Below are 22251 nucleotides of genomic sequence, written 5' to 3' on the forward strand. Positions count from 1 at the left end.
TAGATTTATACTGAATGCAAGACAGCGCCACTCTCGAGTTCATGGGGCACTAAGTGTCCCCAACCCACCCTCAGATCTCTGTGGCAAGAGGGAGGGATATGAAGCAGTAAAGAAAAGCGAAAAGAAGAAATTATATCATGTCATAGTGTCACAGCCTTGATTAATTAATTCCTTCATTGTGCTTGAAAATTCTTGTTTTTTGTCTTTTCAATGGTGAGTACCTTTAGCATCTAGTGCACTTTTTGCAGTACTTGAGGAAACTCCGAAGAAAGAGCCTCAATATTGAATTTGTGCCTAAGCTAGCATTGCATTTAACTTTAAGCAAATCCTATTTAATAATTAACAGGATTAAATCTACTAATTGTGCTTAAAGGGTAGCAAAAATATACGTTGATCCATCCTCCCTTTACGTTGAAATTGGGGTTGGTAACAATCCAACTCAGAGGGCCTAATACACCATGTCGAGAAAAAAAAATATAGGTATGTCGCACCTTTAAATCGGGATGACAATAATTGAATTCTAGGAAGGTGAATCCGTTTGATATACCAAGTATAGAGACCAAGTTATTTAAAAATTAAAAATTTTAAGTGTATGTAAAATAATTTTTAATCATACTATGTAACAATATGAGTATATTTATATTAGCTAAGTAAAAATATATATATATATCATCATTCTCCCAATTAAAATTGTAAACATTTTGATGTACTCTAGTCCACTATATCAAAGAATTGGAAGTTTAGCGCGCACTCTAGTCCACTACTTAAAGAATTGGAAGTCTATCTCTTTTTATGCCTTCTCTTGCAAAATACACAAGTGAAAGTACTACATGTATATTAGAGTTTTTAGATTCTAATCTTCTAAGAAAAAAAAAAAAAAGAAGGAAAAGGGGTTGAGGATGGATAAGAATACCCATTTTGTGACTCAATCGGACCCAAACTTCCCAATGTACCAAAAGAAAAAAAAGAAAAGAAAAAGGTGTGCTTAGTTAGGTGTGGAGGAATGAGCTGAATGGTAGCCTTTTTTTTTTGGGCAAGTTGCATATAGAAATCCCATAGGATGCCATGCCATCAAAGGCGAGAGGAATAGAGATGGAGGATGGGGTGGCTCCTTTTAGCGAGGGAGCGTCAAGGGTGGACGCCCCTGTTCTTCTTTTATAGGCACTATTGCTTTAACACAGAGAGTGTGTGTGTGTGTGTGCACTTATGTATGGACCTAAATCAGAGGCAGCTAGAGAGTGGAGACAAAAGGGTCGTCTTCCTCATCATCAACTCCCACACCCCACCCCTCCCCTCCCCACATACCATTACTATATTTACATATATGCACGCAGATGGTTCTTTCTGGCTGCCTTTCACAATTTCTATACAAATAAAAACAAAAGCAGAGAGCCCTTTCAATTGGTTAGCCACCCCCAATATTTGCATGTTCAACTCTTGTGAATGGTAATTGTTTTTAGTGGTAAAGTTTAAAAAGGAAAGAGGAATGAAAAGGGATGAATAGCGAGCAAGGTAGCAAGTGAGCTAGCACATCATGAGGCAGAAAGTTTTTACAGTTCACACCAAATATAGGGTAAAATAAACTTACTAAAAGATATAAAAGCACGCCTCCTCGATTAACTAGCTAGCTGCGTACGCCCAGTAGCCGAAAGTTTGTGTTTTGATAGAAAAGAAATATACATATAAAAAGAAGAAAGTGATTTGATTAAGAAAGTACACTATGTATGATAGATGGCGATGGAGATAAATATGTATAGCTTTCTTTTTAATTCATTCTGATATATAAATGTAAACATGTATTCTTCTTTCTGGGTCTCTGGTAAAGATACAATATTTGTTTGTTCTGTCGGCCCGATAGGGAAAATTAGTCATTCGTGTTAATTTTGGAAACCAACCATTTTAAGAGCCCTAATTAAATAATTAATTAGAATTAATCATTGTATCCTTTACTTTTTGGCAGTTGCTTTAATGCTGCAAGGCTTGCACTGTTCATGCATGTTCCAACACCTCTTCGAATGCTATCTTGACAGTGGAGGAGCTACGAATATAATATATGAGCTCAACCACTCTCTGATCTTAAATTTTGAGGGTTTTGTTGTAAATTTTATGTTAAAAATATTTAAAAATTCAAAGGATAAAGTTAAATAAGATTTCATAAGTGAGGGGAAAGAGGAATGCCAAACCCATCATTAACCCTTTCCCTCCTCCCTTCTCCACTGGCTACAACAACCGCAAAAAGCTCCACAATTAATAAACTTGAGGCATAATCCCACCTTTGCCAGAGAGGAGAAATTAAATATAAGCCTCTTCTAGTATTATTCAATATCGAGTAACATAAGGGATGTCACAAGTTCTTTTTGGTACTACTAGAGGCAATATCTATCCGTTCAAGTTGCCGTGTTTCAATATGGCTAGACTAGACAAATGTTTTCACACCCACATGAAGGATAAGATTGTTTTTATACATATTCCGAGAAAATATTCAAGTTTATGAATTCTTTGTTGGAGGTGCCGAGTTGGAACTTCCAAAGAGAATTGAAAAGGGGCATCGAATTGAAGGCCACTATTGTCTATTCCTACTTCATAACCCAAAAAAGAAAAAGGTACTACTACCATGGTATGATTTTGGGCCTAGCTGCTTATTGCTTCATATAGGAATAGAGTTTGCGCTTGTCTTCTTATATCAAAAGCCCTCGAGTAGAGTTGGCTTTTTCACTTTACACTGTCAAATTCCAAGCAGGTTGGGCCTTAACAAGGGATGAGCAGTAAGCTAGAAATCAAGCTTTTGAGTCTGCTCCATAAACATCTCTCCTTTCTTTTTTCCCTTCTTCTCTGTTAACTGGCCCATGGATATGCCATTAGGCCAAATAGCAGCCCAGTAATCCACAAACAATATGGGCCCACAGCTACAGACTACATGGTTACCGCCTTACCGTTGACAGAAAGCTAACCTGAAAATTGAAATGGCTCTGCTCCTCTGCGCTCGTCCCATCTTCTCTGCTGCTTCTCTGAGTCCCTCTCCCGCCAGAAGACGAAGTTCGAAAAATGGCTGTCTTCTGCGCATGCCCTGCGTCGTCCTTCCCTCCCTTGCTTCCTCCTCCGCAAAACCCACTTCCCCCTTCCTTCTCAGAGCCACAACTCCTCAGAAGAAGTACCTGTACCCAGACCCAATCCCCGAGTTCGCCGAATCTGTCAGTGATTCTGACTCTCTCTCTCTCTCTCTCTCTCTCTCTCTCGTGTTCTCCATTGATTTGTCTGCGGTGATCTGTCACAGGAAACCAAGAAGTTCAGGGACGAGCTCCTGAAGAAGCTATCCAAGGACGATGAGACATTTGGAGACGACCTTGATGTGGTCGTTAACGTCTGTACACAGGTACTGCTATTTCTTTTTTACTCTCTCATTTTTCAGTTTAAATGACTATTGGTATTGGGTTCTCTATCTCTGTTTGCGTGGTGAAAAGTATTCATTAATCAGTTCTAATTGCGCACTTTGCTCACCAGATGATATTAGTTTCTCTGGAGAATGGCTGCTTGTTGTGTCGGTTACTGCTTCCTTGCTAGTCGAGAGAAATTTGAAAAGATTGTTTTTTTTCCCTCTTGGATAGTTGTGTGTTTGGAGTATAATTTGTGCCTCAAATTGATAAGAGGAGCAAAATACATGCTTGCCAACCATTTCGCTGGAATATGAGCACAACCTACTTGAGAAAATGCGTAGCTAACGATACTGCCTTCTTCAGCCAATAGACAAAGTCATATAAGTTAGTTTTGAAATGGGCAACCCTCTGAATCGGGAGTTTAGATCATAAAAATGGAAGTTGATACTGGGTTCAATTGGGAAACAAGAATAGGTGGCCCCGAGGCATCGGATATTATGTGGTCATGCTTGTTAAAACCATACTCACTTATCCTAAAGAAACACAGTATGGCTTGGATACCCTCAAATCTATGGTAGTTGTCCAATGGACATTTTATAACCAATGGCATTTTTTACTGGCAATTGCGGTAAAAAATTATGGATGGCCGTAATTAGGGCTGCCCAATTGTGGTTGAAAATTGATATTGAACTCAATTAAGCCTTAATTCGCAAGCACACATTTTAAACATATGTAACTTTAAAAAATATAAATGATTTATTATCCAATCATTTTTTCACATAGTAAATGAGATGACTAGAAAATACATAATGTTAGAAATATAATAGAAGGAAAAAAATTTACTAATAAAAATAATATTAAATAAAAATATAAATACTTATTAAAAGCTGAGGCGTGGAATGACCGCTGCCCTTAAAGCCGATTTTACACATTCGGAGAATATTTCTCGGTGCATTTAGTCACTATGCGCACGACCTTCAGGATTACTCAGCTGGCTCAATTTTGTGTGCACTTACAAATACCAAAGCTATAGAAGATGTAGTGTTATTTAGTTATCCAACAGAATATAAATTTCAAGAAAGAGTAGAAAATAAAGTTATTTTGAATAAGAAAAACCGTATCTTGAAATGAAGTTAGAGCATAGTTTATCTAGGTAAAATTAAGATAACTTGCAGCATTATAAATATGAAAGGTTAAAGTAGTAGTTAATATTTTTAAAATGTTAAAACTAATATATTAAAGTTAATATATACATACTTAAAATAAAAACCAAAAATTATTATATAATATTTATTAAACAAATATTTTTTTAATTTGAAACATCCAATTTAAATATCAACAATTCCCCACACGGTTCAAATTTAAAAAAAATAAAAAAATCAAAGAAAGATAAAAACAACGTTGGGTAATGTATGAGATGTAATGCCTTGAGTGACAATACATTTCGGTTTCAATTGCATTAAGAGAAAATATGTTATGAGTTACAAGAACTTGGTAAATATTATATTCTTGAACCAAATTAATTGTTTTAACGTAACACTATTAACATATACCTCACATAACAACTCCAGACACAAAACCCTTACGGGTTGGTACAAATAGACCATGCACCATACCTGGAAATTCATGAGTGCTCTAGAAAGTTTTAGCCTAGTAAACTTTCAGAGGAAACGGCCCCACTTCCCCACTCACATAGGTAAACTCATCAAGTGTGCAACTGTAACTAAACAATCTACCTAATAAAGGATATGAATTTAATAAGAGATAAACTCAACTTCACAATCGTTACAGTTGCACCATTCAAAACACCATAAGGATGATAAAAAACAAATGATAATGCTCACCAAACTACTCAATAACTTGTTATTATTCATTGAACCTAATTCATGGGATCTCAAATCACATAGGTTGGGTTTATCATTAATAGTTTATGTTAAGGGCTTAAGACCCATCATCCTTGATGTTTATTTTCTATTAGCGTTTTTTAGCTAGTCCTTTAGTTATAGAAATCATTAATCAACATATGTTTCTCAATACTCATGTTTTGATCATATTGATATTAGGTATCCTCACATTTTTGTGATCACACTAATAGTAGCCCAATTTGACTATTCAATTAGTTTAGGTTAGTCTGCAAATATATTAAACAAAGCCCTATGACTATGTGTCTATTATCCACTTGGATAATGCACCACAAAAAGAAATAATTTACACACTTATATGCGTTTACACTTTAATTTCTCCATGCCATTTTAAGTTAAATTCTTAGGAGCTGCGACTTTTACTTAAGTTATGTTGCGCTGCCTCTACCTTCACCAAGTACCCACTACACACTTCTCCATTTCACGCACCCTTCCGCAAGAATCAACTAAAAAGAAACCTTTTGAGCAGAAGTACAAATTGAGAAAAAAAAAAAAAAAAATTTTGCAACCCATTATCAGTATGGGATTAAAACTTCAGTGAGAATTGCCACTAATATGAAGTCCAAATTATTCAAAGTCCTTGGGTTTGTCGTAGTACCCTCTTCTCTATTTGGAACATGCAAGTGAAGTTTGCACACCCCCAATCAAACCCACGCTTCTTTAGGTTAGCTTCCAAATCCAAGTAGATTCCATGTCAACCCCCAAATTCCATTAGATTGCCAAATCAAAGTGGAGGTGATCATCACCAGAGCCTCCATTGTCAAGTGATTGCTGCAAAATTTCTTGCAGATTTCAGAACTTTGCCAAAGTTAGTTAATCAAAGTTAGTGTGGTATTAAAGCCTTGGGTTACGGCCTTTGGGTTGGGTTACTATTCAGGGTTACTATTCACCGGTATCACCGGATACTTTTACAGTATTGTGAGCGTATACGAGATTTGTTCAAGTATACAGTTCCATTCATATGTGATAGTGCTCACATATACGGTATTGATCATGGTGAAAAAGTGGGAGTCAGTTTAGTGGAGGAACAAATCTTATCTACTACAATGGCAGCAAAGAGCGAATTTAAGAAGTTTAATGGGGGTAATTTCTCCCTTTGAAAATCAAAGATGAAGGCGATCTTGAGAAATGACAATTGCTTAGCGGCAATTGGAGACCAGCCAATAGGGATAACTAAAGAAAAAGGCTTTACATTTCACATTCTCCCACTTAAAGCCATTTTCAAACATCTTTTCATCCTTTCTAGTCTTGTGAGTTCCATGTCACTTACATTTCTGTTAGGCCATATGAGAATCTACACCATATAAACTTGTCAGCATTGATTGGTTTTGTTATAACACCTGCTAGGTTGTCTTTGATGTGAATCTTTTGCATGTCCACACTTTCTTCCTCCTCAACTTCTCGAACGAAGTGATACTGTACTTCGATGTGTTTTGTCTTGGAATGAAAAGCTAGATTCCTTGCAATATGCAAGGCACTCTGATTGTCATAATACAAAAGAATCCTCTCGTGCATGTGCTCGAGTTCTTCCATTAACCTTTTAATCCAGATTGCCTCCTTGCAAGCCTATGTAACTGCCATGTATTCAGCTTCAGTCGTAGACAATGCCACAACAGTCTGCAACTTTGATACCCAGCTTACTACTTCTCTTGCAAGAGTAAACACTTCCTTGTAGACTGCAATCTATTCAGGACAAGATACATATGAATAAAGAAATGTATGGTTAAGCTAAAATGGAAACGAAGTATTGATGATGAGACTTGATGAGCCTTGATAAGGATGAGCCAGCTTTGATGCGCTGGAATGAGAATGTCGGTATGCTAATCCATCCCATTGAATCCTATTAAAATACCTTCCTTTACTATCCATCCCATTCAACTATATAATAAGAAGAGTGTACGTGAATGTGATGTGAGTGAGTGTGAGAGTATTGTGCTGAAGGTGAGAGAGAGAAATGTGTGAAAAGAGTTGATTTAAGTGGTGTCTCCTCCTCTTGCATTTTCTCCTAAGTTATAGTAAATTGGGTGTGCTTCGTGGACTTAGGTCAGATTAGACCGAACCACGTTAAATTTGGTGTTATTATTTTGTGTGTTTATTTTTTCTTGTGTGTGATTATTGTTCTTAGATCGCTAACAATTGGTATTAGAGCTAGATTGGAGCATAATCGGAGTCACTGTCCAATATTTCAAAATTGAGTTTTAAGCACACCATCATGTTCCTTTCAACGAGATGAAGCCAACAGTGCAAACCGGGGATCGAATGGTCTCACGAGCCCGCACGCATCCACACGCATTCCAAGGAGCGTGCAGGGTCTTCAAGCGTCTCCACAAGCCACCAGACACGCTCTCATGCACTCCCACGCGCCGGCAAGCCCACGACCCTCACAAATTGACGTTAGCGTGACTGCATTAGCAAGCCCCGTCAGCGTTGCGTCAGCTGACACGTGGCATACAGTCATACGCCACGTCACATTGCCACGGCAATAGTCAGGACCCAGTCTTTTGACACGTCAGCAACTAGGCCCCACTTGCCATGTCAGTAGATGGGCACTACCTGCCATGTCAGCAGTCAGGTCGGCAGTCAGTTAACGGTGTCAATAACGACATCAACTAACGGAGTTAGTAATGGCGCTAGGCATTTCCGTTAAAAAGGAGAATATTTCGTTAAGTTTAACTGAGTTTGACCAGATTTTCGAAGCCATTTTAGGTCTGTTTTATGAACGAGTTGAACCATTTTTGAGGTTTTCGGCCGTTTTGGATCCAACCGTCTTGTCCATTTGAGCTGATTCCATCTCTAGATAGGCGAATCAAGATGGTTGAACAAAAAAAGCTCAAAGATCAAGATGGTTGACGACACCAATTTCAGTTTCTAGAAGGTGCAAATTGAGGACTACTTGTTTGGTAAGGAGTTGCACTTACCATTAAAGGGAAAGCCAAAGTCCATGAAGGAGGACGAGTGGGAGTTGCTTGATTGGAAAGCTTTCGGAGCTATCAGGATGACTCTAGCAAAGTCTGTTGCCTTCAACATCAAACATATGACAACCACCAAGTCTCTTATGGATGCGCTCTCCAACATGTACGAGCAGCCATCAGCCGCCAATAAGGTACAATTAATGAAAAAGTTATTTACCATGAACATGTTGGCAGGTGAAAGTTTTAATAGACATCTGAACAATTTCAATGAGCTGTCGGATCAACTTGTCTCACTTGAAATCACATTTGACAGTGAAATCCGTGCTTTACTGATTCTTAGTCAGTTGTCTGAGAGTTGGAAATGTATTGTTACTGCGATAAGTAGTTTCGCAGGAAAATCAAAGCTGAAGTATGACGAGGTCATCAACATGATTTTGACAAAACAGATAAGGATGTAGTCAAACAATGCTTCCACTTCAAGTTCAACCTTGAATGTAGAAAGCCGAGGGAGAGATTCATGGAAAGGAAGCGGGCATGGACGATCAAACAATCGTGGCAGATCTAGGTCCAGGCGGTCCAAATCTAGAAATCCAAGAGGTTCCTAGGGCAGAAAGAACATTGAGTGCTGGAACTGTGGAAAGATCGGTCATTACAGAAACTAGTGCAAAGGTCCAAGAAAAGAATATGAAGCGAAGATAGAAGAAAATGTTGCTTCAGAAAATGGTGATATGTTGATATGCTCTTTGGAGAGCAAGAAAGAGTCTTGGGTCTTCGACTCTGGAGCCTCATTTCATGCCATTTGCAGTAGAGATTGCCTAAAGGAGTATACACCAGGTGACTTCGGTAAGGTATACCTTGGCAATGATCAACTTTGCGACATAGCCGGCAAGGGAATTGTGAAGATCAAGATGAACAAATCCGTATGGAAATTGAAGGATGTCAGATATATTCTAGACCTGAGAAAGAACTTAATCTTAGTTGGACAACTGGCAGATGAGGGATACACCACAACATTTATTGGCGATCAATGGAAGATTTCAAAGGGTGCACTGACATTTGCACGAGGTAAGAAATATGGAACACTTTATGTGACTTTTAGTGCTTGTATGTCTATTTCAGTTGTTCCAGGAAATGACGATAGCAACATTTGACATCAACGACTTGGTAACATGAGTGAGAAGGGACTCAGGGTGATGCACTCAATGGGAAAGTTGAGTGATCTATGATGAGTAGAGATTAACATATGCGAGGATTGCATACTTGAGAAACAGAAGAGAGTTAGTTTCCAGACATACACCAGTATCCCAAAGGAGACTTGAACTAGTCCATTCAAATGTACGGGGACCGACGATCGTCTCATCCATAGGTGGAAAGAATTACTTCATGACATTTATTGATGATCATTCTTGACATTTATTGATGATCATTTTTGAAAGGTATGAGTTTACTTTCTAAAATATAAATATGATGTCTTTGATGCTTTCAAGATTTGGAAAGCAATGGTTGAAAATGAAACTAGTTTTAAAATCAAGAAGCTGAGAACCAACAATGGTGGTGAGTATGGAGACACCAGGTTCAAGAAATTCTTCTATGAGCATGGTATCAGGATGGAAAGAACTGTGCCTGGCACGCCTCAACACAACGGTGTAGTCGAGTAGATGAATTGATCATTGACTAAAAGAGTCAGAAGCATGCGTATGCAGTCAAGCTTACCAAAGCAGTTCTGGGCAGAAGCAGTCAACATAGTAGCATACTTTATTAACAGGATTCCATCAGTGCCATTGGACCATAGTCTACCGGAAGAAGTATGGAGCGGAAAAGAGGTGAGACTTTCACATTTGAAAGTTTTTGGTTGTGTAGCATATGTGCATGTCAGTAATCATGTCAAAAACAAGCTTGATCCAAAGTCTTAGAAATGCACCTTCGTCCGCTATGGGGAACTAAGGTCCTGGCCAATTGTGGATGTTGTGTCAAGCACCCCACTTGTGCCAAACACTAATATTACAACTAATGCTATTGAAAATATAAAGAACTAAAGCAATGCAGAAACTAATAATAAAAAATAGTAAAAAGAATAAGACAAGAATTTAACGAGGTTCGGTACAGAATTACTTACGTCCATAGTCGCAGATGATCAATCCATTACTTCTTGACAAAGTATGACTTTGAGGTGTGTTTCACAAATGGAGAGCTGAGTTCTTTATATAGCTTCAACCTCAAGTCCAAAAAACACTTCTCACCAATGTGGGACAAACAAAGAAAAAATTCAAAACAACTTTTTCTACCAATGTGGAACTATTCTACCAATGTAGGACAAAAAACAACAAATCTCCACCTTGACGATAAATTCAACAAATTTTTTAGTCACCAACATTTTATGAAGTTCCACATCATCGGCGCCTTCCAAAAATATTCAGACTTGCAGGATATTGATCAAGTCCAAATAATGTTTGAACTTAATTGTTGTCACAATCTTGGTCAACATATCTGCGAGATTTTCAGCTGTAGCAATCTTTTGAAGAAGTATCTTGCCTCCAATATCCCGCATAAAATGAAACTGAACGTCAATGTGTTTCGTTCGTCCATGGTGGACTTGGTTCTTTGCCAAATGAATAGCACTCTGGCTATCACAGAACACAACAATGTGCTTCTGAACATCTCTCAAATTTTCAAGTAAATCCTGCAACCAAATAGTTTCTTTAACACCCTCTGAAGCTGCCATGTACTCTGCTTCTGTTGTAGACAAGGCAATGGTAGACTGTAAGGTAGACCTCCAACTAACTGGACCATTTGCAAATGTAAAAACATATCCAATAGTTGATTGACGTTTATCCATATCTCCTACAAAATCAGAATCCACATATCCAACAACCTGTTTTTCAATAGTATTATTTTTCTCAAATACTATACTAATATCAATCGTATTCATAATATATCTCAAAATCCATTTTATGGCTTGCCAATGTCCTTTACCCGGATCATGCATATACTTGCTCACCATACTAACATCTTGTGAAATATCAGGTCTAGTATAAACCATTGCATACATCAGACTACCAACAACATTTACATAAGAAACTTGTGACATATACTTACGTTCTTCGTTTGATTTAAGAGATAAAGTTGCACTAAGTTTGAAATGAGGAGCAAGAGGAGTGCTTACTGGTTTCGACTGCTCAAACATGCCAAAATTCTGTGCTACCTTCTTCAAATATTGTTTCTAAGACAAACTAACTCTTCCTCTTATTTTGTCTCTGCGAATCTCCATGCCAAGTACCTTCTTTGCTTCACTAAGATCTTTCATCTCAAACTCTTGATTTATCTGACTTTTCAACTTGTTGATTTCTTTCTTGTTCTTTGAAGCTATCAACATATCATCAAGATACAAGAGTAAATATATAAAAGATCCATTTTGTAGTCTGCGAAAACAAACACAATGATCATGTTTATTTCTGACGTACTTGTGACCGATCATAAACTGATGAAATCGTTTGTACCACTGTCTTGGAGATTGTTTTAAGCCATACAATGATTTACCCAGTTTACATACCCAATTTTCTTTTCCAGCAACCTGAAATCCATCTGGTTGAGTCATATAGATTTCCTTTTCCAAATCACCATGTAAAAATGTAGTTTTTACATCGAGTTGAACTAGTTCAAGATCAAATTGTGCTACCAAAGCCAACAAAATTTGAATGGAAGAATGTTTAACAACGGGAAAAAATATCTCATTATAATTAATGTCTTCCTTCTGTGCGTAGCCCTTAGCTACCAATCTAGCTTTGAAGCAAACATTATTTGCATCTAGAAATCCTTATTTCTTTACATAAACTTATTTGCAACCAATTGCTTTCTTTTCCTTGGGCAACTGGGCTAGCTCCCAAGTTTGATTCTGATGAAGAGATTGCATTTCTTCATCCATCGCTTTTTTCCACTTGTCTAATTCAGAGTTCCTCATTGTTTCTTTGAAAGTGTAAGGAACATTATCCTTCCCAACTGGAAGTGCATAGGCTACCATATCTGTATACCGAGCAGGTTTTTGAATTTCTCATTTTGGCCTCTGAGAAACAATTGATTCTTGTTGCTGTGAAGATTCTCGAATTGAAATCTCCTCTTCTTGTACACTATTCCCCACCGTAATTGGGGAGTTACCTTGTGTAGTTTCATTTCTCACTAGGTTTCCCAAAATTGTCTCAACCTTCACCTGTTATTGAGTACCACTAGTCTTCTCTTCAACTCGTGACTCCCTGCGTATTGTTTTCTTCATTATCGCAAGTTCATCAAAAGTCACATCCCTACTTAAAATCATTTTTTTCGTCTCTAGACACTAAAGATGGTATCCTTTTACTCTTGCACTAATTCCTAAGAATATTGCTTTCTTGGCTCTTGGATTCAACTTAGATTCTTTAACATGATAATAAGTCATCGTACCAAAAACATGTAAAGAATCATAATCACTAGCAGGTTTTCTAGACCATACCTCATAGGGTGTTTTTCTCCCTATTGCAGATAATGGTAGACGGTTGACGAGATGACACGCATATCTAACAGCCTTAACCCAAAACCTTTTGTCTAACCCAACATTAGACAACATACATCGAACTTTCTCTAGTAAAGTCCGATTCATGTGCTCTGCCATCCCATTCTACTGTGGTGTATCTCTAACTACGAAGTGTCAAGCAATACCTTCATCTTGACATACCATCATAAACGGGTCACTCTTGTATTCACCACCATTATCTAATCTGAGCCGTTTAATCTTTCTGCCAGTTTGAGTTTCAACTAATTTTTTCCACTTAGGTAAAATATCACACACTTCATTTTTATTCTTCACAGAATACACCCAAACTCTTACGAAAAAATCATCAACAAAAGTGACAAAATAATGCATACCACCCAATGAAGCTGTTTTTGTGGGCCCCCATACTTCTGTATGGATGTAGTCTAAAATACCTTCAGTCTGGTGGATTGCAGCGCCAAATATCATTCTAGTCTGCTTTCCTAGAATGCAATGCTCACAAAATTCAAGTTTGCACACCTTTGCACCTTTTAACAAACCTCGCTTAGCTAATTGTTTCAAAGATTTTTCTCCTGCATGTGCTAATTGCATATGCCATAATCTGGTTGTATCTGTACCTGTTGAGCTAATAACTTTACTACCTTGTAAATAATACAAGTTATTTTTCCTTATTCCTTTCATCACCATCAGCGCACCTGATTTAATTTTTAAGATTCCATCTTTCAAAGTGATAGTGAACCCTTTAGATTCTAAGGCACCCAATGAAATCAGATTTTTCTTTAGGCTCGAAACGTACCTAACATCAGTCAAGGTTTTGATAGTTCCATCTTGACATTTCAACTGTATTGATCCTATTCTAGTTGTTTTACAAGTATTATCATTTCCCATAAAAATAACCCCACCATCTAATTCTTCAAAATTAGAAAACCATTCCTTATTGGGACACATGTGATAAGAACAACCAGAATCCAAAATCCACTCACCAAAATAATGTGACGAAGATGTTCCAACAAGAGAAAAATCTAACACACTTCCATCATCATTGACAATATTGACATTAGAATGTGTTTTGCCCTTATTCTTTTGTCGTAATTTAGGGCAATCTTTCTTCCAATGCCCTCTCTCACAACAAAAGGCACATTCATCTTTAGCAGGTCTCCCATGAGATTTACTCCTCTCATGAGATTTACTCCTCCTTCCAGGCTTACGACTCTGAGAATGCCCCCTTATTGTTAGTGCTTCTGCTATTTTCTTATGGACCCTCTGATCCTTCTTTCTGCATTTAGTACTAATCAATACAGTACAAACAGCATCAAAAGTAACTTTATCTTTCCTATACAATAAAGTGGTGGTCAGATGTTCATAATCATCAGGGAGAGAATTCAATAACAATATGGCTTTATCCTTATCTTTCACCTTTTCATCCAAATTTAACAAATTGGCCAAAATTTTATTGAAAGCATTTCAGTGGTCATTAATCGAAATACCTGGTTGATACTGGAAGCGAAATAATTTCTTTTTCAAATAGAGCCGATTTTCTAGACTTTTGGTCATAAATGTATCTTCCAATGTCTTCCACAATGTCTTTGCAAATATCTCCCTTATAACACAATATTTCTGATTTTTAGCGAGACACGGACAAATCGTACCACATGTTTGACGATTGATCTTTTCCCAATCTTTGTCACCCATATTCACTGGTTTATCATCCAAAGCAATATCTAACACTTGCTGATACAAGATGTCCATCACCTCACATTGCCACGTACTAAAATTATTGGTACCATCAAATTTCTCCACCTCAAACAGAGCATTAGCTATTGTCTTTGACGATGATGTCGAAGCTGAAGGGGTTGGAGTTTGTGTGGACAGAGTTTCTTCTACTGCTGCACTAGTTTCTGTCATCTTCTATATATTCAATAGCTACCAACAAAGTAAAATGCCTAAGATGAATATTATGTACCAATTGTGTCTACTATGTTTTATCCTATGAAATTTCACCTTGACCAGGCCAACCTCTAGGGAGCGATTAAGCCGCAATGGTCTCTGAACACTCGCTTAGATAAGGTCTTTCTTAGACATCAAATGTGGAATCAAGGATCCTAATAGAGGAATACCTTCATATCGACACTATTCAACCTAACTCAGATACCAATTGTTGTGTCGCATACCCCACTTGTGCCAAACACCAATACTAAAACTAATGCTATTGAAAATATAAAGAATTAAAGTAAATGTAGAAACTAATAATAAAAGACAGTAAAAAGAACAAGACAAGAATTTAATGAGGTTCGGTACAGAATTACCTACGTTCTCGGGCGCTGACGATCAATTCACTACTTCTTGACAAAGTACAACTTTGAGGTGTGTTTTATAAATGAAGAGTTGAACTCTTTATATAACTTCAACCTCAAGTCCAAAAAACCCTTCTCACCAATGTGGGACAAACAAAGAAAAAATTCAAAACAACTTTTTCTACCAATGTGGGACAAAAACCAATAGTGGAAACATTCTTATTTTTTGTTTCTAGTTCTTGAGAAAATTACAAAATGTCATTTTATTTTCCAGTTCTCCAAATTTGTATTGGAAAGTTGGAGAACATTTTTTTTTATTACTTTCTAGATTTCCTGAGAACAAGGTGGTATTTTTGTAACTATTTTGAAATATCTTTAGGTGTCATTTTTGTAATTATTTAGAAATATCCTTTTATTTGACAACTAAATCCTTACTGTTAAATATCTATTGCATATCTATTAGGGTAAATTAGTAGTAACCTTAAATTTATCCTAACTAGATAATGGTTAAACATCTTTCCTAGAGAAAATTTAACAGTACGGATAAAAAAACTCAGATTACAACAAGGGAAAAAAAGGTTCCAGAACATTGAGAAATGAGAAAGATTTAGGGGAATTATACTACAAAGTTCTGTAGGAGATCCCAAGCATTTCTAAAATTATACTAGAAGTTTCTGAAATGCTCAATATTTTTTTTAAAACTTAAACAAAATATTTCAAGAAGTTATCTCAATTCTATGCAAATTTTTTTATAGTGTATTTTGAAAAGGAAGTGGATTTCTCCAAAAATTATGTTTCCCTGCAATTATGTGTCGATGGCTTTAAATAGGTGAACAAGAGTGCCTGAAACAAGCTGAAAGTTTGGTTACAAAATACAAGCTTTTTGTGTTTTGGTTTTCCTTTGGAGCAGAACCAGAACACAATCGGCAACAGTGGATTCCATCAGGAATGGCAAGTTACTGAGTAAGTTCAAGTACACAAGGTCAAGAACCATTTAACTATAATTTAGTGCTGAAGAAACTATGCTGGATTTGACAGAATGAGCTGAGAGAAGTCATTGGGAGAATACTTATAACAATGGCTCTCTTAACAATTTAATTACTATTTAATGATGAAAGAAAAGGGGCAGGGGCTCAAGGCACTTGGTTTGTTTTCTTTCATTTGTGTGGCGCTAAAATAGGCTATAGAGTACATAAAATGGTATTAGGTATTTTGTACCTTTATTATAGACCTGGAGGCGTCGTGTGCTAGGCTTAGGAAATGGCCAGTGTGGCACCCAAAAAGCGCAAGTAATGAACTAGTTTTTATTAGGTTAGAATACACACACACACACACACACACAGAGGAAGAACGAGCCTACCAGGTATTGCTGTTAATATAAGTTTGGGGTATCTGTCGCAACTTGGCATTTTGTATGGGAATTCAGAAGGAATCCTCCTGGAAACCAATGCATTGCAGCCCTTTGGTATCTTGCTGCCTCCTTTATGCGGTTTCAGGGTTCAATTATTTGAGACTCATTGGTAGCTTGAAAGGAGTGGTGGGGAACCCACCTATGGGAGGCATCGGAGTAAATTCACTCCCTCCCTTTCCCTCACAACCAAAAAGCGAAAAAAAAAAAAAGAGGCGGAGCACGGGGGGCAGGGGGTCCTCCCTGCTTCAAGGCTTGGAAATGGATATAACTATGTGACTGCTTATTTCTGGTTTTATTTGATATTTGTTTAGCCATAAAATTTGAAAATTAGGTCTCAATCCTAGTAATGTGATTAGGTCTTTTTAATGAACAGTAAATAGAAGACTGAGTTCATGGGGTTGGATGGTTCTTAGCATTTCCTGGTCGCAAGTGCTCTGAAAGAAAAATAAAAAAAAAAGGAAAAAAATCATATAATCTTCTTTTGGTTGTTCTATCTGTGAAATTTTTTGTATGCCCCTACATGTTGTGCTCTCTCAGCTGTTGGATAATCCCAGTCATCATCACCCAATTCTTATCCCCACTCTTTTTGAGGTGGTGTTAATGGAGAATAAATGCACAGGTGGATTGTGGACAATATCCACATAGGACCTCTCTAGTGAATGGTTGCATGTGCACATGCGGACACCCACACACTTCCACTCCACACATGCAAAGCACACCAAATATGACTCCAATTATGATTATCTTGCTTAACCTGGTTTTCCTAGCCCATGCTGCTTGTTAATTTAAGCTCCTTTCCTAATCTTGGTCATGGGTCTTTCACACTACTGATTTCTCCTGAAAGAATAAAACATTTGTTCCCTCTCTTGAGGGCCCAACCTTTTGAGAACAGTCCAATAATTGACCCCTATGAAAGAAATATCTGACCTTACAGCAAAAGAAGCACTGTTGTTCAGACAGCTTCCATCAAATTGTTCTAACTTTTTGTGCATGTTTGTCCCAACGTTGGCAGTGTCTTGGATATGCCACCTGTGTGTGGGGATGCTTTTAAGTGATAGAAAAAAAAAAATTCAAATTTCAATCTGAATTGTTCTAAGATCATTGTTTCTAACTGGCCTCTCGCGTGAAATCCAGATATTTAGTGATTTCTTACACAAAGAGTATGGAGGACCCGGGACGTTGTTGGTGGAACCGTTCACCAACATGCTTGTTGTTCTAAAGGAGAAGCAACTGCCTGGAGCACCTTTGGCTGCAAGGGCGGCTCTCCTATGGGCTCAAAACTATGTTGATCAACACTGGGAAGCTTGGAACTCCAAATCCCCCCTTTGAAATCTATTTTTGTGTTCTAATTAAACCTTTGTTCATATATTAAACAACCATAAGAACATGGGGATGCAGATTTAATTCTGCAACTGCATAAACTATGACGAAAATGTACTTCAATCCTTTTTTGTCAAGCTATACAAAAGTTTTATTGCTCAAAACAGTTAAGATGTGTGAGCTGGGTTTGACAATGCTTTGAAATCTTGCTGCCCACTTTCATCGATTTACCGCATCTACTTTTCCCCAGCTTGAGGAGTTCAATTTTGAAGGGAAGAGGCAATATATTGTGCTTTCCATGGACCATTTTGATTGGAAAAAATGGTAGTAGACTCAGCTCCCGGCCTCGGAGATGCTCTGTAGAGAGGGGCGCCATGATTTTGACCTTGCTGCAAGGGTGTTTGCTGCTGTCGTCCTATGTCGGTGTCTCTCATGTTTTATTACCTGAGAATTTTATTTTTACATGTGAATCAGTATTCATGATTTCACAAAAAAATATACATAATTTCTCATCTTTGTGTATAGCTCATCCTTCCCATGTTTCTCCACTGTTCACAAAAAGAAATGAAAAAGAAAAGGCATTAGCAGATTGTCTCTCTCCCCTCTGGAAGTTTCCTATGGCTTCGTCCTCTCTCTCTCTCTTCAAGGTATGGAAGGACGTGCTATCATGCATATGCAGGCACAGGACTTGAATGGGTTTTGAGGGGAAACCCAGCCATTGGTTTGCTAAAGCATATCTGGGAGGAGTAACATAATTATTCGTATATTATTATTACATGGGAGAAAATTCGTTTTGTTCGACTTGATATCTATACTTATTTTGATTCTTACTTTGGTATACCACAAAGTAATCAAAGTTAATCAACGTTTTGGCATATTTGAATCACGAGGTCATACTTTGCTTCATACAGGACAAAAAATTCCACAAAACATGGGAAGCATTTCAAGCAACATGACGGGGGGTTGCAGGTAGCTAGTCCACCATCAGATAATGAGCAAAATTGAAGGAATTCATGACCCTTCATATTTCTTTATTCATTGTTATTATTATTATTATTTTTTTATCCTAAACCACACACGGATGAACTTCAGATTGATGGTAGCTGAAGAAGATTACCTGATTTGTATTCTCCAGTTCAGACTCCCTTGCTTTCGTTTCTCCACGTGAGCTCCGGTTCTCCGGCACCGCCATTGGCAAGTTCTCATCTGATTCTGACTGACTACTCTTCCTCATCTTTGCATGCTTCTTTGCCTTCAACACCTTCATAACTTCTGGGTGCATAGCCACAAAGATACCACTTAGAACTTTTTGAAACAACCAACAAACAAGAAGAAGAAGAAAAAGAAGAAAGAACCTTGAGAAGTGATGAGGCGGTAAGCGTGACCGAGGACGAGGGTATCGGTAGGACGGAGGAGCTTGACGCGGGTGAAGCGGACAGTCTTGTGGTCATGGGGGGTACTGTGAGGTAGTTGGTGTTGGTGTTGGTGTTGGTGGTGGGCATGGGAGAGGGGCAATGGGATGATGAGGGAGACATAGTGACCAGGGTTCACTCTCATGATCTCACTGGCAGTCACAGGCCAGTACAGCCTCTCCTCTCTCCCATTTGGGTGTTGTATCACCAGCACTGCCGCATCTATGGCCTGGCAATTCCCCATATACTCTTTCTCTCTCTTTCTCTAGAGTCTGAAGGAGTGAGAAGGAAGAGAACAAAAGAAGAAGAAGAAGATGATGATAAGGGAGGGGAGGGAGAAAAGGGAAGAAGGTGTAGTAGTAAGCAGTAGTCTGTGTCTGAAGATGAGGGTACCCACCACCTACTTATACGTGGTTAAATGGGTCTTATTCTAACGTGCCCCCCAACCAACCCTATATGTTACTATGATTTTTAATATCCAAATTCAAATAATTATCATCATTATTATGATTAATAATAATAGTGATAATAATAATAGAAAAAAAAAATATTTAAATGGTGGTATGACCAAGTAATTAATGGGCACCGGCAGGCAAAGAGCCTTAGAAACGGCTGCAGATTCCACGTGGCAAGATAAGAAGAGATGAGAGATTGGAAGGGCAGGCTCGGCGGTGTCGACGGAGTCAAAGGTGTGGACTTTGTGAGACTTTTCTTTTTTTTTTAATATATATAAGTTTTTTTTGAATTTAGATCTTCTGTTTTTTATTTTTATTTTTAATTTTGATGGGATTTGTTATCTTAATTTTAATATTTGTTTATAATAATATGAAAATGCCTATTAAAGCGTGCATGTAAGATTCCTTTTGATTAAAAAAGAAAAGGAAAACGAGGAGGAAGAAAGAAAGAAGGATAGCCATGGTTGAGATCCGCGTGCACCACGCCCCTGCCGCTCGGCAAAGGGTGAGGAATGGGCTTGTGCTCAGCTCCAAAATACCAAGTGGCAAATTCATCAGTTCAAGTCGAAAGAATCATTTTCATCATCATCTCTTATATTCAAAGTTTTAAGATAAAAGACACAAATATATGATTTTTGAAGACTTATTAGGGGTTATGTTTTTATTCTAATTATATATCTTTGCGAATATGAAATTTGACGCTCGACTTTGAATTTGTCCAAATCCTTACAAATTCAAATCTAAAATCTCAAAATTGTCATCCTTCCCCCCACAGTACCTAGAAGTGATTAGGGTTATTTGGTAATTTTCTCAAAGAGTATTTTAGGTGTTCTTTTTTGAGCAGTAGAAGTTGCAAAAAGTAAAATCATTTTGGGTCTTGACTCCCCTTGAGCCAAACAACATTTTAAAAATAATTATTTTTTTAGTAGAAAACATGATTTTGCAACAGGACAAATTTAAAAATACTAAGGACGCATCCAAAAACTCCCCCATCTTTTCCTCCACTACTCTCTGTTGTTTGGAAATGACTTGGCTCAACAAACACAGTAACACAACATGGCACATGTTTTGTGTTCACAACTTGCCAGATAAACAATAGATTTACTTCACTTCATAACAGAGTGTTTCCCAAGTCTTCATGATTTGATAATTTATCTCCATTCATTTTGGATTATCATCCCTTAATAGTGATAATAACAATAAGAATCATCATTATCAATATCACCCACTAAGCAGATTACTTTAGTTCTTTACAGAAAGCTTCAGACTAGAAATGATTTCTATAAAATATAAAACAGGTAGTGGATCAATTGAAGCCCCATTCCAAATTAAATAAGCAAAGATGCAAATAAAATACAAATAAGTATGGGCAATAATGGTGGCTGGCTAGCTGCAGGGGAAACCCAACAGCCATATCCTTCAATTCCTGTTACATGTCGATCCCCAGATACTATCAGACAAGGGGAACATAAAATTTATGTCTTTTTTTTTTTTTTTTCTACCTACCAAAAAAAACATCTTAAAATATATGAATTTGCATAAACTAACTTTTTCCAAAAAAAAAAAAAAAGCCTGTACAGCTTGATCCCTCTCCTTCCTTGTATACATGATAATGGAGGATTTGCGGCTATAAGATGAATAATTGATCGAAACACCTACCATGACAACCATATCACTCTGTCATGGATGTCTATATAGATATACTTAAATTTGATCTTGCAAAGATCAAATTCTAAATGCCCAAGTACATGAATCGTTTTAAAACTCTTTCTTGTCTAGGGTACCATCTAAAAGTTTTCCAAATGTATTTTTTCTTCAGTTTATTTTTTTTTGGGAGGTCTATTTAATGAGCATTGTGTCATAACTTGTGGGCGAAGACTGACCAGAGTGAGTGAAGGAAGGGGTAGTCTTCTGGAAAGAGACAATTATAGTAATATAATCTTCCTGAAGATCTTTCGCTCGTGTAAATCCGGTTTGTCTCAAATTACATGAATCCCAATGTTTGAAACTTTTTAGCTTCCATTGCACATATTATATATAAAATCGAAATGAGTAAACATCTGTCATTAATGTCAGAGGTCTATGTAAGCCATGTGAGGTGTTGGGGATGGGAGATCCAATATTAAATGAAAAATGGACTATTTCTTGTTCAAACATGACTCTTGTAGGGGACTACACCCACTGGGTATTAAATGAAGGATCTCAAACTTCTTATGGCCTTGGAGGTGAGGCAGCCACTAATATTAAATCACAGCCATGAGAAAGAGAGGGGGGGGGGGGGGGCGGTGTTGGGGCTCTGTTTTCTACTGTTTGGTGGATTTCATACCTCCCCAGGTGGGTGGAATTGGAATTCCACTCTGTTTCTCACTCTAGTTGATGGGGGCAACACATTTTGGTCCCTCTACATATATGTCTGCGCTCTGCACATAGTCTCTTAATTAAACATATTAATTAATAATAACAATGTTATATATAATTAAAGGTTTCCCAACAAACAATCAGGAGAATTTGTGAGTGGGGTTTTATTCTTCTTTCCTTTTTTGTAAAAGAAGCATATGATTTTAATTATAAAGCTGCCTTCATCACATTCTTCCCCTACCATACAGAAGGTCACCAACTATCCATTCAATGG

At 37.5% G+C, this 22251-nt stretch overlaps 2 protein-coding genes across 3 annotated transcripts; one reads left to right on the forward strand and one right to left on the reverse strand.

The window, feature by feature from the left end:
- Positions 1-2943: 2943 nt before the first annotated feature.
- Positions 2944-17916, forward strand: LOC131145005 (protein PLASTID REDOX INSENSITIVE 2, chloroplastic-like). The gene is made up of 3 exons (XM_058094024.1): positions 2944-3191; positions 3275-3373; positions 17567-17916. The coding sequence occupies exons 1-3, from the start codon at positions 2964-2966 to the stop codon at positions 17759-17761; spliced, it is 522 nt and encodes a 173-aa protein (XP_057950007.1). The 5' UTR covers positions 2944-2963; the 3' UTR covers positions 17762-17916.
- On the reverse strand, positions 17768-19537 carry LOC131145004 (uncharacterized). Of its 2 annotated transcripts, none has more exons than XM_058094023.1 (3): positions 19108-19537; positions 18870-19021; positions 17768-18196 (listed from the first exon to the last, which is right to left on the reverse strand). In XM_058094023.1, exons 1-3 carry the CDS (start codon positions 19406-19408, stop codon positions 18086-18088), a joined length of 564 nt encoding a protein of 187 aa, XP_057950006.1. In that variant the 5' UTR covers positions 19409-19537; the 3' UTR covers positions 17768-18085. The 2 variants fall into 2 exon arrangements, with proteins under 2 accessions (XP_057950006.1, XP_057950005.1); XM_058094022.1 differs by having other exon boundaries at positions 18870-19024; positions 19108-19458.
- Between the last annotated feature and the right edge of the window lie 2714 nt (positions 19538-22251).

This window comes from Malania oleifera, chromosome 12, assembly GCF_029873635.1.
Source record: "Malania oleifera isolate guangnan ecotype guangnan chromosome 12, ASM2987363v1, whole genome shotgun sequence".
Lineage (NCBI taxonomy): Eukaryota > Viridiplantae > Streptophyta > Magnoliopsida > Santalales > Ximeniaceae > Malania > Malania oleifera.

Coding starts and splice junctions, on each gene's coding strand:
- LOC131145005 (XM_058094024.1), top strand. CDS start 2,964: ATGGCTCTGCTCCTCTGCGCTCGTCCCATCTTCTCTGCTGCTTCTCTG. Junction 3,192..3,274: donor TCCCCGAGTTCGCCGAATCT/GTCAGTGATTCT, acceptor GATCTGTCACAG/GAAACCAAGAAGTTCAGGGA. Junction 3,374..17,566: donor TCGTTAACGTCTGTACACAG/GTACTGCTATTT, acceptor CGTGAAATCCAG/ATATTTAGTGATTTCTTACA.
- LOC131145004 (XM_058094022.1), bottom strand. CDS start 19,408: ATGGGGAATTGCCAGGCCATAGATGCGGCAGTGCTGGTGATACAACAC. Junction 19,025..19,107: donor CCGCCTCATCACTTCTCAAG/GTTCTTTCTTCT, acceptor CTATGCACCCAG/AAGTTATGAAGGTGTTGAAG. Junction 18,197..18,869: donor AACTGGAGAATACAAATCAG/GTAATCTTCTTC, acceptor TAAAATTCTCAG/GTAATAAAACATGAGAGACA.